The sequence below is a fragment of the Ahaetulla prasina genome, chromosome 7 (genome assembly GCF_028640845.1).
Source record: "Ahaetulla prasina isolate Xishuangbanna chromosome 7, ASM2864084v1, whole genome shotgun sequence".
NCBI classification, from domain to species: Eukaryota; Metazoa; Chordata; class Lepidosauria; order Squamata; family Colubridae; genus Ahaetulla; species Ahaetulla prasina.
Genome location: NC_080545.1, coordinates 74,034,526 through 74,052,339, shown reverse-complemented (window position 1 = coordinate 74,052,339; position 17,814 = coordinate 74,034,526). Strand labels below are relative to the sequence as shown.

At 36.9% G+C, this 17,814-nt stretch overlaps 1 protein-coding gene across 1 annotated transcript in view; it reads right to left on the bottom strand.

The window, feature by feature from the left end:
- NUAK1 (NUAK family kinase 1) overlaps positions 1–17,613 on the bottom strand; it is a 62,045-nt gene extending 44,432 nt beyond the window's left edge. Inside the window, exon 1 of the mRNA XM_058190346.1 lies at positions 16,460–17,613. Within this exon, the coding sequence (XP_058046329.1) occupies positions 16,460–16,795 (336 nt within the window). The 5' untranslated portion in view covers positions 16,796–17,613. The remainder of the gene's footprint in view (positions 1–16,459) is intronic.
- Between the last annotated feature and the right edge of the window lie 201 nt (positions 17,614–17,814).

The following is a 17,814-nucleotide window of genomic DNA, read 5'->3' as shown; positions in this document are numbered from 1 at the left end:
GTTTAAGAGAATTCATATAAATAATTAACAGTTTGCTATAATATTTAACCTCACTATATCTATATAAAAAAGACTAAAAATGTAAGACGCTTTGGCCATTCATAGCTTCAGCTTGAAAAAAATACTTCCCCTTTAGGCATCACAAATCAAGTATCAATGCAATATGTTACTTTAATAATTTGATGTATTCTTTGAACAATAACCAGGATGTTTTTAAATGTACGCATTGCGGATTTCATTTTGTCCATATTTTTTTTTCATTATAAGAAACATTCTTTCAACAGGGAGATTAGAAGATTAGAAGAAAATATTTATTCCTTCAATGATGCACAGATTCAAAGAGAGCCTGTGTAATTAAAATAAGCAATTATATCCTAAATGATTTATGCTACAGTTACGTAAGCCAAAGGGTGGAAGGTACATTTGCAACTCCCTTCCTACCCACATGTGATAACAGGAGTTTTATGCGTACTTCCTGAACCCTGCATGCTAAAGAATGATATCCCTTCATTGTTTCACACTTACTGCACCTTACAGTGCAAATGCAGCTTGGCTTGTATCCCGCAAAAGTTTCTGGAAAATTGTATTTTTGCACTTAGAAAGAATAATGCACCATGTTTTAATTAATTCAAAGTAAATTTGGTAGTGCAGACTTTGTTTAGAGGACTTTTCTAGGAAGCAACATTTAATGATGTTAATACATGTCTGTGTGAGAGAGGGAAAGAGACAAAGGCTTTAGAAGTTCTGTAATAGAATCCTGAATTACTTTTCTCTCTTACAGCAGTGATGATTATAGTATGTGGAATGTTTACAAATGATATAAACAACACATACTTTGGTGTCTAGTTAGTAGGAACAAGAATGTAATGTTGCCAACATATTTTCTAAATTTTGTACTTAAAAGCATGAGGAAAAAAGATAGCTTGAAAGATATAATGATTTGAAAATAGCAAATAGCTGAAATCAAACCTTTGTAGTTACAGAATATCTATGATTATCAGAACTTCACACATTTTGTGTGAAATGACACGTGGCAGGAAGGAGAGAAGTAACTTGAAACAAAGAAGAGAAATCGTGCATAAGAGCACAAGTGTGCCTACTGTTCCTGTCCTATTGTTTCCTTTCTTTATATCAAATTAATATAGTTATTACATACTCATACTTATATATATGCTTACATACTGTATAGTTATTTCATGCTTATGCTTATATATACTGTGTACCAAAATAAATAAATAAATAAATAAAAAGAAATCTGGAGGAACTCTCAAAACGTCAAAGACATAACCTGTTTTAGAAAACAAACACCAAAAATTCTCCCATAAGAAGTGTCATGAATAAAAAAAAACCCGGGTATCTTTCAAAGCAAACCCACATCTCATCCAAAAAAGGGGTGGAGAAGTTTCACAACTGGAATGAAAATGAAAACTGTTCCACAATTGTAAACATGAAGCCATAATTTTGACATTAGCAATGTTGACCAATACTGAGTGCCAAGTCCACCAAAAAAACCTAAAACTGCAGTTATATTTAGTTTGTATAAAAATTGTCAAACTTTTATTTATTTTTGGTCTTCATTTTCACTTGGCCAAATTGCTGGCATTTCTTACAAATGGGTTGAAATTGGCAGACTACTACCAAAACCTGATCATGTGTCATTCCATTCATGATAAACTAAATCAGGGGTAGAAATTTTGTTCCTGGCCTTACTACAAGTCCTTTTTATCCATCTTGTGCAGGGCAAGAAAAAAGTGTCTCCTTTTTTCTAAATACCTGTCTTAATTTTAATCTTTTATCTGTTGGTGCAATTATTTTTTTTTGCTTCCTGTGTATATGAAAAGGGGATGCTTTTTTACATAACAAGAATTCTTTCTCTCTTGCTTTTACACCAGAAGAGGCATATGATCATATTTTACACTCAGGATAAAACTTCACTTTTCAATGGAGTCTTCATTCCCAGTCTTCTGCTCATAGAGAAACTCAATCCTAAAGATGCAGTCTGGCTCATTCATGATGTTTCTCAACCTGATTTGAATATATTTCATTTATTAACCTTGGTTTTTAATCATCAACTTCCAAGTCTAAATCCATTTGTTTGAAAAAGCAAAGTATCCAACATATTACAAGATCTTCAACACAACTTTTTAAGAATAATAAACAGAGAAAAATTAAAAATAAGCTCTTCCGGATGGCTGAATTAAAGTGCTAACCAGTAGTCCTTGAGCTAGCAAAAAAAAAAAAGGTGCCAGGGAAAGAGGGAAAAATACTACTGCTGAAGTGGGATAGCAAAGGATGACTTTAAGCTGCTTCAGATAAGGGCTGGACATGGGACAAAGGAGGCATCATAAGAACACAGAAGGTGGGAGAGGAACCATGAGCATACTTTTACAGACCAGACCATGTGTGTGCCATGGTATGAGGCATGCAAACAAAGATAAATAAACAAACCAAGAACTAAGCAAGATAAAGAACGTAAGATATATAATCAAATCTAGATCTTGGCTTCTTGCTCTTCAAAGGAGCTTGAATTCAAAGGCCATCTTCAAATACAATTATTAGTTTGCTAGCAGACCAGTAGACCCATCACACTATTTTTTTCCCTACTGCACTATATATACGGCAACTCCTGGTTAATTCAGCTGTTCTCACTGACACAGGAGCAAAGTTGGAGTGATTGAGCATTAAAAAGAATTCAGGCATAATGTTTTATTTATACTGAAATAACAAGGATACATTAGAATATAACTTTGCAATAGTGAATGATTCTCTATGAAACCTGTGAAGGTAGAATTATTTATTAATAGAGTCCCTGCAATTCATTTCTAGTCTACATTTTTATTTATGAAATTTACAGACATCCTGGGGGAGGGATGCTGAGACTATCTGGGCAATGATTATCACAGTCATGGAATCCCTTTGCCAGGGTTATGTCTAATTTTAATTTTTTTACCTTGTAAGCGTTAGGCAAACATATTTTTTAATTTTTGAAGTCACTTTAAAACATTTTCAATAATTTAGGTCTTTGAAACAGTTAACTGCTCTTTAATTTGCTATTTGTTTAATTGGTTATTGTGATGTAGCAGTTAAAATATTGTATTACCACATGGGGAAACAAGTTAAGGTCTACCTAAGCCAGGGAAAAGCATGGGTTGACTTTGGACCAGACAACTTTCCTCAGCTCAAACTATCCTACTTTTTCTGAGGGCTAAAATACAGTGCTATTCTTTTGCGTTCTGGGGGAAGAAGCAAACACAACATAAATCTAATTTAAATAAAGAAGATTGATGAACATTCCCAGCTTTTGTTTTGTTTTGTTTTTTTGCAGTACTACTATGTTGATTTTCTAAAATATCATTCCACTGAGACCTGGAATCAAATGTGAATTGCTATCTGATAGACTCTGCATTTTGGTTGCTGTTAATTCTGACAATCTACATAAAACCTTATGATTATTTTGTAAGTGCTACTAAAGTGTTACCACTTACATCCTGGAAAAGACTTCTATTTTTGAACAAAATAGGGTTTTTTTAATATTAGTTTTCATAAAATCAAATGGCAGTATCAGCACTCTCAACTTCATACACTGTTCAGGGAAGAAGGGAAGGAGTATAAGGGAAGAAGTTTTGCCCATTTCACATCCTTTAAAAAAAACAAATATTGTAAGTTAAATCAATTTCTTTATCACAAACATGATATACCACCACATCCAGTATATATAACATCTTATTCTGGTTATTTTAGCTAGAATTTAATTTTAGCAAATACTATAAAATATGCCATTCTGTAGAGAACTATTTTTAAATCTTGTACAAATAGCCCTCAACTTACACCATTTGTTTAATAACTGTCTGATCTGAAGTTACAAAGCTGAAAAAAATGACAACTTGTCTTCACACTTAGAACAGTTGCAGCATTCCTGCAGTCACATGATCAAAATTTGGGCAATTGGCAATTGGCATATATTTACAATAGTTGTGCAGCATCCTGGGGTCACATGGTCAACAATTGTGATCTTCCCCAGAGTCTTTTGAGAAGGAAAGGCAATGGGGGAAGCCTGATTCATTTAACAACCACGCAATTCACTTAACCCCAGGAAAAGTCGTAAAATTGGGTGCTATTCACTTAAATGACTGCATCACTTAGTGATGGATGTTCTGGTCCCAATTGTGTCAGTTGAGGATTACTTATACTGCACCATGGGAATCAACCAATTTAAGCCAGTCTTTCTGACTTTAAAGTTTCTATTTAAGTTAGCCGAAATGAAATTATTATGCTACTACATCAGAACCTAGAAAAATACTTCCTGTACTTGGCAAATCAAGTGAAGTGGAAAAATCGATTTAACACAAAATTAAAAAAAAGGATCCTACTAAGAATTAAACTCCTTTTTTTTACAAATATCAATAATTCCAATAATTGTTAAAATGAAAACTGCTTTGAAAAAACATGGCATGAAAATATGGTATGAAAACATAAAAACATACTATAGTATATTATTTTATTAGACTCTGCTGAAACATATATTCCCATGCAATTACTTTTATATTGCTCTACTAAGCGCACAGGAATGAAGCTATAAATAATAATGATATCTTGCAATAGGACAAGTGAATTTGTACAATTTCTTCATAAATCCTGTGACTGCTTTTGATAGCCTAATCTTAGCAACTCCTTTTTATTAACTACTGACTTTGTTCTGCAGTGTGCTCTATAATGTTCATACCAACTTAAAAGCATGCTCATGATTGAATTAGCTTATATAACAGGATATAAAATGTCATAGCAAGTTTTGTTGGAATGATAATGAGAAGAATTTGTGCACAAAATGAAACAAAGATGCTAGCTCCTGTGCCAAACGTTCATTTGATGGCAACACTTCAAATAAATTATTTCTTATAACAACTGGATTGTTACATTCTACAACGACATCCCAAGCAGCCACCCAGCTGGGCTCAATAAAGCTATTTTCCAATGTGCTGTATATACACACGAACACCCATACTTCCCAGATGTTCTCTGTGTAAAACATCTGGTTTCAAATGCATAGTAAAGTCTTTCCAAAAACCTATTACATTTGTTTAATGGACTCATTCACTTCAGCTAAAATATCCTGGAGCAGACTGCATTTCTACTCTATAAGCTCCATCTGCAAAAAGCAGAACAGCAAATGAGAATTCTTTACATGATTTATGCTGCCTTTATGATCATCCAGTTCATAAAGAACAAACTTAGCTCAACAGACAATAACACAGACTGTTTTAAATACATCCTTAATATACTTTCTCTGTTATACTTTCCACTGAAGCAAAAGACTTAATTCTGAAGACACAAGAGATACCAACAGCCAAGTAATTTCCTGTTTTCTTTTCCTGATAATTCCAAGCATCTCAGGAATTCATAGTATATGTGGCAATGCTTACTTTTCTTACTATCAAGAGGCTGGAAGAGGACAAATTGCACTACATAGTGACTGATTTAATTTATCCTCAGAGTATCCCAGTGACAAGGGGTTTGGTGGCCTAGTGGTTAAGACACTGGGCTTGACAAGTAGAAGGTTGGCAGTTCAATACTCAAATATTGCATGACAGGGTGAGCTCCCGTTCCAGCCCCAGCTCCTGCTAACCTAGCAGTTTGAAAGCATGCAAATCCAAGTAGATTAATAGGTACCACTTTGGAGGGAAGGTAACAGTATTCCGTGTGCCTTGGCCTATAGTTATGTGGGCCACATGACCACGGAAGGGTCTTCAGACAATACTAGTTCCCTCAGCAAGGCAATGGAGATAAACACTACCCCCAGAGTCAGATATGACTGGATAAGGGAAACCTTTACCTTTTTTTAAAATCCCAGTTATCTGTTCCAATAAGTTTACATATGAATTCATATGATCTGAATTCATCTCTGTTTCTGCTAGTAGCCTCATATTTATTTTAATCCTAGATGCATATTGATTCATTTCACTGAAGTGGGAAAATCTGCATATCTTGACTGAGCATTTTCTTTTCTGGATATAGCGATAAATTCAATTTTCTCAGATTTCATTTCAAAAATCTTGAAGATATTTTATTTTATCTTTAAAAAGGCTGATCAGGATGAATTTTGAGATTCCTCTATGTACTGCCAGTTAAGACATCAAATCTTTGCCTGTTCAATGCATAGAAGAGTCTCAAAATTCAGCAATAAAATAAAGGTTTCAAGATGGCTGACATACACAAAATTAGTTTCTACCTGAATACCTATAAATAACTCTTAAAACTTGGCAATTTGATTCTAGTTGCACAGAATCTTCATACAGGTCAAGAAAATCAAAAAAAATGGAGAGGCCTACAAGAAAAAATCTGTAAGAAGAGTCTACAAAATATCTATAAGAAGAGGTTTACAAGAAGAGGTCTACAAGACAAGATCTACAAGAAGAGGTTAAAAAGTAATCAGTAACGATCACATCAAGCCTATTTTATGATAATGTTAAGGGACCCAACACCAAAACTAACTTAAACCTCAAAGAAGAAAGCATTGATTTATGTTTGTGGATTGTAAACTGGGTAGTGATGTAGGTGGTATGTAAATATTACAACAAACCAACAAATGATAACCAAAGTCCAGATGAACTCAGAAGCTGTTTTTTCCAAGAGGATGTACAACCAGAAGAACCCTAGGCAGAAGTGGTCCATTAGGCTTATGCAGATAACACAACTCCCTGCCAGATAAGGTTTTACTAAAATGATAAAACATTCATTTTGATGTCACAACACAAGCACTAGTCCTTATATACTCACATTGTGTAAATGATGCATGTACAATAAGGAATTTCTATCACAATGCACAGTGTACTACTATTCACTTCTTGGAAATCCATGCCCTCTTCTCATAAAGATATGCAAAATCTTTTAACAATATATTACAGTTAAAATCAAACAAATAAATAAACCTGAATCATACTAAAACTTTTGATCATACTGACAGTGGAAAAACAGCTGGAAAAAAGAAAGTGATTGAAAGAGAGATAAAATGCAGTAACAAAAACCAATCTGAACTAACTGTATTTATGCATTCCATTATAAAAGGTCTGTGATATGAAAACAAGATTATTTTTTAAAAAGTACCAGATCATCGTATGTTCAGGTTTAAGAAGTACTCTAAAATTATTTTCTGGGGTTGATCATGCAAGACTGAACTGAAAATCATTCTTAATTAAAGGAGGGAGGGATTATCTTGTTCAGGTTGGCAGCCATACTGACAGTGTAATTATGACCTGATTACAGGCATTTAAACCATGCTAATGATCATCATTTGCATGTTTCCAGATCTCTGTAAATATTTAGTTGCCCAGAAAGATATAGCATTCAATCTATAATATATCTACATTGAAATTCCACTGGAGAAGCTTACAGTAAATTGAAAATTAAATATATATGAACATTGAAAATGTTTAAATAATATGATTTTTTGCTACAAATCAATTGTCATTTTCCTACTACACTTTAAAAACACACTGTACAGTAAGATTTTAAAATAATATTTTAAAAGAGTGATTACACATTTATGCACAAATACTATGAAATTCACTCAAGTGCTTCCACTAATCAACATAGTATTGGGAAATACTAGGCAGAATTTGGAGCCAAACGGAGACAAAACAATTTGGGGTCAGGAAATTTTCCTAAGGAAGGCTGGGCAGAATTGTTCTGTAGTAACTGAGAACCTGAGCATTATAAACTGGGCTCCAAAAAAGAATCTTACAATTTTTAGGGCTACTTGGGTAATTTTTAAATCATTCTATAATCTAAACAGCAACTTCCTCTAGATTGGCTAAGAATATTTATTTTATCTTCCTTGGGATAGCATGATCTTAGTAAGGCATATCTATTTTCAACAGGGTAGGCCAGATGGTAGTAAGACTGGATGAAAAAGAATAATAAAAAGAATGGCTTTTTTGCCTTTGTTAAATTAACCTTGCCCATGTTTGCAAATTAATGAAGTTGTGGCCATCTTATAATCATAAACATCAATTTATAGGAAAGCTGTAATGGGTGCTATTCAATGCATACCCCATCATTCTACTTATATAAATGTAGCTTGGAGTAGATGTTTTCCTATGTACCAAATAGCCCAGGTTCAGATGCTAGGGGCATCTTCAAAAGGGCTCTTCTGCTCACCTAACTAACTAGATTTAAATAGCCAGATTTATAGGCAAAGACAAATTTTTCAGGTAGTCAGATATTTGAAAGATCAATATCAACATCTTAAATTGTGATCAGTGGGCAACTGGAAGATCCTTCTGATCTTTCAGTAGAGACTTCACGGGATCTCTGGATGGTAAAATCTTGATTTTCTAAACCATAATTCAGTGAATTTTAGATGCAGTGAGAAAAAAATTGAATGTCCAGGCCAGACAATTGGCATACTGTTATTGAGAGAAGCAAGTTAACAGAAACTTTCACAACCCCTATTCTCACTAGGGTATTTCTATCTCTTAATAAATAGAAAAAGAAATAAAAAGAGAAGCCAACGGGAAGTCTCCAAGCCCATTTGCTGCTCAAAATGTCAAGGATAGTATCCACACTCTTTGGCCATTTGGGGGCCTGCTCATACCTTCTGTACATGTGTCTATGTGTAAATAATATTTTCAACAAAATTGCTTCTATAGTGAAGTGGCACATCACTTCATGCATGGATGTCCTCACATACAGGTCCTCCAAACCTTACTGTACCTTCAAATGAATTCAGAAGCTCACTTCCCAGTGGTTCACACAACACAAATTAAGATTCCAATCTTGATAAACTGAGAAGTGGTCTGTACCTCTGGAATCAGGCTGTATTCTATTCAAATTTTGTTTCTTAACTTAAGTCTCTATTTTATAAGTGGGGATCACGGCTGGGAAATATGTATGAACAATCTAAAACCAGAGAAACCTTTGAAATACATAAAATGATGAAATACTATTGAAAAATAACAAGCTTTACTAAGCCATGATCAACTTTAAAAATTAATTTGGTTCCCACAATATGCTAAGCCCTACTGAGCCAAATTAAATAAATCACCATCATAGTTTAGCTCAATGTCTAGCATTACTTAGAATAGTGTCTAAGGTGTTGGACCTTAGTAGCTCAGTTACAACTTTGAGTTATACAAAGTAAAAGTAGTAAACAAAGTATCAATGTAATAAATCAGGGGTGTCAAATTCAAGGTGCTTAAATCCAACCCACAGGCCGGCCTGGAAATATCAAAGGACCAGCCCACAGTGCCTCTGGCAGATAAAAGGGGCCACGTGCAGCTTCCCCACGCCTTGTTTTCACCCTCCATGGCCTCCCACAGCACTCTGCCAGCCAAAAACTGAGCTGAAAACTGGCCAAAACCGGGCCAGAAAACAGCCCAGAAATGGGCTGGAAACAGGCCGGAAAATGAGCCAACCCCTCCCTCCCCCCACCGGCCACGGAGAGAACTACAATGCTGATCCATCCCCTGAAGAAATCCAGTTTGATACCCCTGTAATAAATATATAAATATTGTTTGACAATAACCAGATCCTATATCATTCTAATCCTGGAAGCTTTTTTTCATAGCCATTCTTTTTTAAAATTAATAGTTTCTCACGAACAGTTTTTATTCATATCCCCTAAATATATAAGATCTGAATAAGCATATGTGCACTAGTTGTACAATACTAGACCAGTTTACTTTTTAAGATCTCTCATTTTAATCAAACATAGATGTTAGTAACCAATTTTCATCCTAAAGCGAGGCGAAATATAACTATTATCTAAGATAGCTGAACGTAAAGGAGACATGACTCATTTGTATACATGTGGTTTCTTTTATATATTTTATTGCTACAGTTTGGATATCAAATAACTTTACATTTAACTAGTGAACACAGGCATTCCTTCTCATTTAAAACTGAATATTACTGAGGGGATTTTGTATGCATTAAACATCTGGAATTTCTGATATGAATCCAAGATATTTGATCAGCATGGCAACCATTCAACTCCCATGCAATATCTCACCCATCCCCCTAATGTTCTGCATCTGAAACCTCCTAATTTATTCAAATGTACAGTGTTGTCTGTGTAGACACAGTGATACATATGTGCTGTTTGAAACTGTACTTCACAAACTATAGCTTACAGATGCTGAGGACTTTCATGTGGGCAAGACAAATGAGAATCCTATGCCTGACTGCACAGGCTGAGTCCAAGAAACAATAGAAGGAAAACACAAATGAAAGCCTCAGCACACTTGTGGCTTTAATGAACTAGTCATCAAACATTGCATATTTGTTCTTTCTATATTTCTCACTGTTCTTCCTATAAAAATATTCGGCAAGAGAACTATGCATTTTTAATTTTATTAAATAAACTCCCACAGCATCTGTTGAAAAGGAACAGCATTTGTTACATAGGATGTATGCCAATTAAAGAATGTGTGACTCGAGTTTTGTGAAGAATAAATACTCTCAAGCATGAACTGCTTGTTCTGAAAAGCTTTATTCCAGAAATATTACTTATTTATTAAATTTATACGGCTGCCTATCTCTCCTGAAGTGACTCATCCCAAGTGATAAAATTTCCTCCATGTCAGATAATTTCCTAACTTCAAATATAATTATATTAAGAAACCCACTTGCAAAGTACATTATTTATCAATTTGATTATGAACTTTCTTTTCAAATGTGGTCTTGAAATTGTTAGTGACTATTTACGAGAATGCAATAGTGCTTTTAGTTAACAGCTATTTGGCAAGTAGATTCTACTGCACATTCATTTACTTCGCCTAAATTTGGGGCAAAATGTTCATCAATTTTTCACAGATGATAGAAATAACTGTAAGGATGCTGTCTTAAGATGTCAAGTGAAGTTATCAATAATGATAATGTCCAAAAAGCTCTAATATGACAATCTTAAGAAATACCCTCTTCAAGTAAAGTTACCTCAAGCATTTGTGTTTATGTTACCACAGCTTTTTAATTGATTACCAATATTAAAAAATAGCTTTTAAAGATTCCATTGAATAAAATGACTAAGCTTCAAGATGAAAGAAGTTCCTGTCACTGAAGCAAGAAATCAATCACACATTGGCCGCAAAGAGTTATTTGAGAAATATGTATCTCGACATTCCCAGGAATCTTTTTCACGCTGGATGGAAACAGGCTTCCCATCTCTCCACATATGACAAGCCAAAACTTAACTAGACTGATTTTGATTTAAAAATAATTAGAATTATTTTTTCCTTTAAACAAAATAACAGAGTGGTTATCTTTTTATTAACGCTTGCACCATACTTGAGTATAATTTTGTATTATGGCTGCTAGATTTCCCTTTAGAAATTACCTTCACTTTATGTAGGCTTTTTCACTTATGATTAACCTGCAAGAACTAAAGCTTTTATATGCTGTTTATGTAGATGTGCTGCAATTGCTATGCAATTCATATTTTTCTTTTTAAAAGCCTAGAATTACTACATATAGCTCACTAGTCATTGCCTAGTGTCCCTGTCTTAACAATACTTGCAAGCAACTCAAGAATGTATTCTTGTAGAATTTAAGACATAGTCATGAAATATTGATGAACAATTTAACAATTTAATATTAGGTTCTCCAACCTTGGCAACTTTAAGACTTGTGGACTTCAACTCCGAGAATTCCTCAGCCAGCCAAGCCTTATTCATTACACTTCTGATTTGTAAATAAAATTGATATCATATGAATTCTTTTGACTACAGTCCACAAATGGAGTTAGAATTTTTTTTCCTTAATTGCAAAGATATTACAAATATGCTTCTATAAACATGCCATTATTTATTACAAATAAGTTTTCAGGTGAGAATAAAGGAACAAAAATGTTGTATAAGGGAAATAGTTTTTCATATGGAATAGAAAGTAAAATGCAATACTAAGTACTATCAGAGGGAAAAATCTTATACTAACAAGCAACCAATCTGATGTGCAGAATTCTTGGAAAAGAAAATGGGAGAAAAGCAAGAGAATTCCCAATGACACCACAATGAGAGAACACTTTTTGTGGGTGTGGGTGGGTGGGTGTGTGAGTGTGGGTGAATATGTGGGGGGGGGAGGGAGAGGGAGAAGACAGTTTTAGGAGTTTTCCTCCTTGAATACTCTTTATACTTAGGGTTTTAAATAATAAAGTGTATCTCAAATTGAGTTCAACTCCAGGTAACTTTATAGATATGTTCATGTAGTTTCCTGGCAACCGTGCAGGAATGATTTGCCAAGGCCCTCTTATGAGATGCTTTTTAAACTTTCCTCTTAAGTACAAAGCTCTAGATTTCTTAATAGTCTCCTTTCCAATTCCATCTGCTCAGCTTTCAGTAATAGGTGTGTGTGTGTGTGTGTGTGTGTGTGTGTGTGTGTGTTATTTTCTTTTGGGCCCCAAAATAAGCACTAGGGCTTATTTTCAGAGTGTGTCTTAGTTTTTCCCATGTACGGGAGGCCCACTTCTTCTGCTTGTTCACAGCAGGGCAGAAGGCTGTGTGGTGCACCAGTACCGCCACCATGAGGTGGAACTGCCCCACATGCCCCACACTGGCTTCTCTCAGGACCCCCGCAGCCAGGCCATCCATGCCCGACATCTGCCTCACCTCGCAGAAGCGACCCCAACACACTACTTGGCAGCTGCAAGCAAGAAAAAGAAATAGGCCGGCGGCCACGTGGGCTCTTGCTGTATATAGCTGCTGGTGCTGCCACCACAAGGCAGGTGTCAGGGCATGAGTGGCCTGGCTGAATAGGCAGGCAGCCGGCTCTTAAGCAACACTTATTTTGGGAATAGGGTTTATATTAGATGCATGCTAGGGCTTATTTTCAGAATAGGTCTTATTTTTGGGGAAACAGGTGGTAGATGGATAGGGATAGGGATAGGGATAAGGATAGATTAAATGTAGATGTAGATGTAGATGTAGATGTAGATGTAGATGTAGATGTAGATGAAGATGAAGATGAAGATGTAGATACTGGTTAGAGTTTTTACAGGAATAAAGGAATCAAACTATTCTGTTCTGTTGATGATCTCTAGGAGATAATTCTTCAAGAATTAACCCATAGATTGCTAGTACACATAGACCTTGTTTAGGAACTATCTTGTTTAGGGGCTGTTTGCAGAGATAAAATGATGATAAAAAATAATTTTGCAATCAATTCTTGCATTTGCAACCTTTGCAGGTCTGTAAAATAAAGGAAAGCTGAATAAGATAATGAGCATAATCACAAATTTGCTTAGCAACCGCTTTGTGCCCACACAAAAATGAATTTGTCTATTTAAGAATAGATAGAATTTCAGCAAGGCACAATGTATTTTTAAATTAATCATATGCCTGGTTTACTTAGAAGCTATTAGCTATCTTCACTGGGAAGAGAAGCGCAAATAAGCACTTCAACATCTGGCATGACTAGGCAGAATCAATGAAAGAGAATGAGAAATTAGGTGGCCAGATTTGATTCTATAACCCATATCAAAGACTGTTTCCTCCTTGCATATAACCGGTGGCACACAACCAAATCTACCATACAGATTACTTTACAGATTACTACTGTTACATGTGTATATAAATCATACTTGAACTTCAGAATTCTAGTGAATGCTTAGCAGGTAGGCTGCCTCAGTATATGTAGCCTGTATTCCTGTTTTTCATTTCATTCAGTACACAACCTAATCGCCACTACACTATTAAGTAAACAAGAGTAAATAACAAGTTGCTGCTAACAACAAACTAAATATAACATATCTATAATCCAACTCACAGCTCAACAGCCATCACATAAACTAGGACTGAGAAAGTATTAACATTTCTCAAAACAAATGTCAAACTTATAAGCATTTTTCAGAATAAAAAAATAATCAAATTCCTAGATGCCAATATCTAGCTTGGAGGAGTGAGGGGTGTAGGAAAGCAAAAGGAAAGAGTGCACAGATTATAATTTTTGCTATATAACCTTTTTTGATGCAAATTTGAATCTTTTCTCCCATTTGGGTATGTTTAGAGATTTTCCTGCAAATTTCATAGGATTTCTCTCAGAAGCCAAAGGAAAAGCCAGTACCTGACATTGTAATTGGTGGTGTCTGATTTTTTTATAAAAAGTCCACAGCTGTATGCTTCAAACCAAAATTACAAGTAATAAAACTTGTTTTTGTTTAGATAACCTGGTGAGAGTAAGCTACCAAGGATATTTCTAGATGTTGTCCTATGTTTCCAAATATTTACAGACTACTGTGTAGGAAAATGCTACCTCATCTACTAATATGACAGCAAACAAATGACATAGGTGAGAACATGACCTTGAGGTTTCTAATACAGTCCTAAACTTTTCTCTACATGAGGTCATAATGGGAATTATGCTGGTCACGTTGTACCAAGGACCCCCTCTGCTGGTTACAATACATAGTCACTTTAATCAAAGCCCTTTAATGATTCCATAAGGAGAAGGAAAGATAGCACAGATAGGAAAGAGAAGGCTAAATGAATTCCCAGTTTAAGTTCTGGGCCAAATACTTTTCTAACACTCTTATGTATAAAGAGGCTATATTACACATATTAACAGACAGAGATGTTTATATGTTTTTCAGTAAAATACACTGCCATTTTTAACACAACCAAGCATTATCATGAGGCATGAAACACACGTTCTGAATTAAAACCCAAGAATCATAAACAAGTAAATACATTATAAATATCACTGCTACTGCGTTTTGATGATTTCACTTCATTTTCCTCCGTTTGTCTCTTTAACTGTAAATGTTGCATTGTTCTAAAGCAAACCTAAAAAACTATCCGCGCTGTCATAAAATTCATAAACATGAAGTTATTGAAAAGAGCAGACTAATACAATCTGGAAATGATACTCTTCAGACTTGTACATTTTTTGAGCTAGATGTTTTGCTAATTTTAAACCCCTGTAATATGATACACTCCAGGCAATGTTCTTTTTCAAAGAAAAAAAGAGGCAGCCAAAAAGAACATGAGCACTCACTTCTGCTTTTGATTAACTATCTTAATGATTTAGTAAAATGACAGAGCATAATACAACATTAAGACTTATCTGTACCAGGTGTTTAAAGATTCTTTTCATGCTATTCAGCACCAGGATATTATTTATTTATTTTGACCGCTGCACTAGGATTTAGTGTTTTTAACCACAAATCACACCATGGAAAAGCTAAAATGTTCTTTAATAGAGGACGCTCTCACATACACAATCACACCACATGTAGCTAAGGTGCTTTTCACTACTCTATTGTTTGCTTACTTGTTTACTTGAGTCTCTTGTTCAAAACACTGACTGAGCAAGCAATAGGAAAAATTGAAAATACAAACAAAACATGGAACCTGTAACAAATCTACTGCAAAGTACTTGATCAAATAATTGTATGATTTTGCAGAAAGTACATGCATACCTGATTTAAATGCAGAACCATCAGATGTAGCCAGACAGCATCAAAGGAAAATAGCCATACTTTTAGCCTATTTACATGAAACCTGATACATGTGCCTGGATTTTTCTGATATTCAGGCACCTATTCAGGTGACAAAAAGCACCAAAGTTGTGCCCAGGATAGTTACAGTACACTGCAACATTAGTTTGCAAAATAAAGTGGACTCTAAACTTCGCTTTGATAGGAGCAATTGCATCAATGTGTTTGCTATAGAAGTTAATAAAGTCCATGTCATCACCCCCACTAACATACTGTTGGCCTTTAAAACTGTATAATCTCAAGGCATCTCTGGTTAGAAAACCAGACTATGTGTTTCAATGGATGTTACATCCACACTTTGAACAACAGAGCAATGTCTGATTGCTGGAAGGGAAAAGACAAATAATGCCAATGTACAAATGATCCAGTTTTCCTTATTCAAGAAACTACCTCTGATTTCTATAAATGGGCTCTGTTGACATCTAGAGAGGAAGGCTCAAAATAAAATTCCATGATCAAACACTTCTGGAGAAGTCATAAACACTCCTCCAGTGAATTTTTGGATCTCAGAAAGCGAGGAGGAGGCAAGAACATAAAAAACTCCCTACAGGCTAAGAGAAGACTACATACAGCCTGAGATAAAGAAAGCAAAAGCAAAAGCAGCACTACAGTCACCATCAAGCTTCGAAAATTTAGGTATATCATAAAACAGTCTTCCCCAAGCTGGTACCCTCCCAGGGGTGTTAGAACTACAACTCCCATGACTCTCTGGTTTTGTAGTTAATGGCTGAGAATTATGTGAGTTCATGTCTTGTATTTTTTTTTTAAGATGTTGAAACCCCTTTGCTCCAGAAGCAGCCTCCAAAACAAAATAGTTGTCCCAAAATTTCCCCAGAGCATCATCACCCTAGAGAAGGCTGCCATACATAAAAAGTCCACTCAAGAAGTGCCCTGCTTAGATGCCTCAGTAATGCCACCAACTCTCTCCCTGCAGCTTAGTCCAGCAGCCCCTCCCGGGCTAGTCCTTTCAGCCCTTACCACTCTGCCTGAGAACCTCTCGATGGCCCTCTTGACTTTGCCATAGGTACCCTTGCCCAGCGTTTCTTGCAACTCGTAGCGATGTTTCAGGTTGTGCTTGTGATGGTGCCTCTTGACCCCTTGCTGCTGCTGCTGCTGCTTCAGCTCCTGTTGGGGAGCGCTGACAGGGCTGACGGCCTTGGGGGCCGAAGCAACCGAGTCCCCTGAAGAAGAAGCCTCCGCTGCGGACTCCTCCATAGCCGCTGCCGCCGCTTCACCGACAGCCCGCGCAGCCTCCCGGCAGCATTGCTGGGGAGCTTCTGTGCTGCTGCTGCCATCCAGCTCAGTCCTATCCATCTCCCGCTCCGGCGGGCGGGCGCCTAGAAGGCACTTGGAGCGGCGCGGGAGGAGCCTCGGGGTCCCTCCCTTCAGGCGTGTTCCGCAAGGGCTGCCCTCATATTTTCGGGGCGGGAGGGGAGAGAGAGGCCGAGAAACCGAGGCCACAGCGCCCTCGTCTCACTCCCCGCTGGGGTACCTAAAAAGCAATTACTGAGACGGGGAATTGGGGACGGTGAAAGCGGCCGGGCTGGAGGGGATCCCTGGCTGCACCCGGTCCTTTGGCGGAAGGCGCTTTTCAGTTGGGGAGGGGAAAGGGGGAAAAAGCCACATCCCCCTCCTCCGCCTTTCTTTCTTTCTTTCTTTCTTTCTTTCTTTCTTTCTCTCTCTCTCTCTCTCTCTCTGCCTCTCTGCCTGTTTCTCTCTTTCTTAAATCCTTTCTTTCTTTTTCTTTCATTCTTTCCTTTTTTCTTTCTCTCGCTCTTTCTTTCTTACTTCCTTTCTTTTTCTTTTTTCTTTCTCCTTTTCTTTCTCATCTCTTTCTCCTTCCTTCCTTCCTTCCTTTTCTCTTCCTTTCTCTCTCTCCTTCCTTCCTTTCTCTCTCTTTCTCTCTCTCTCTTTTATTTTCTTTCTTTCTTTCTTTCCTTCGGCTCGCAGCCGCCTTAAAAAAAAGGGATGCGGGACAAAGCCTAAACGCGTCCGGGTTGCGGTCTCGCAAAAGCCCAATTTCCCCGGCGCTCGTTCTTAGAGACAATGGGGCGGCGGGGGCAGGGGCGGCGATGTCAGACTCCCGAGGCGACATAAAGCAGCGCAGAGCCGCCTCTCCCCGTTCGTGCTGTCAGCGAGGCGGTGGCTGATTTGGCCATGAGAGGCGCTTGGGAGAGCACGCCACGCCTCGGAGGCTCCCAGCCAGCGACTCGAGGGCGAGGGAGCCGGCGGGGCCGCCCGGCGCGGTGCTTGGCCTGGGAACGAGCCGGGCGTGGCGCGGAGAGAAATCGCTCTCGGAAACTAACGGGCCGGGTGGGAGCCGGGGACCTCCC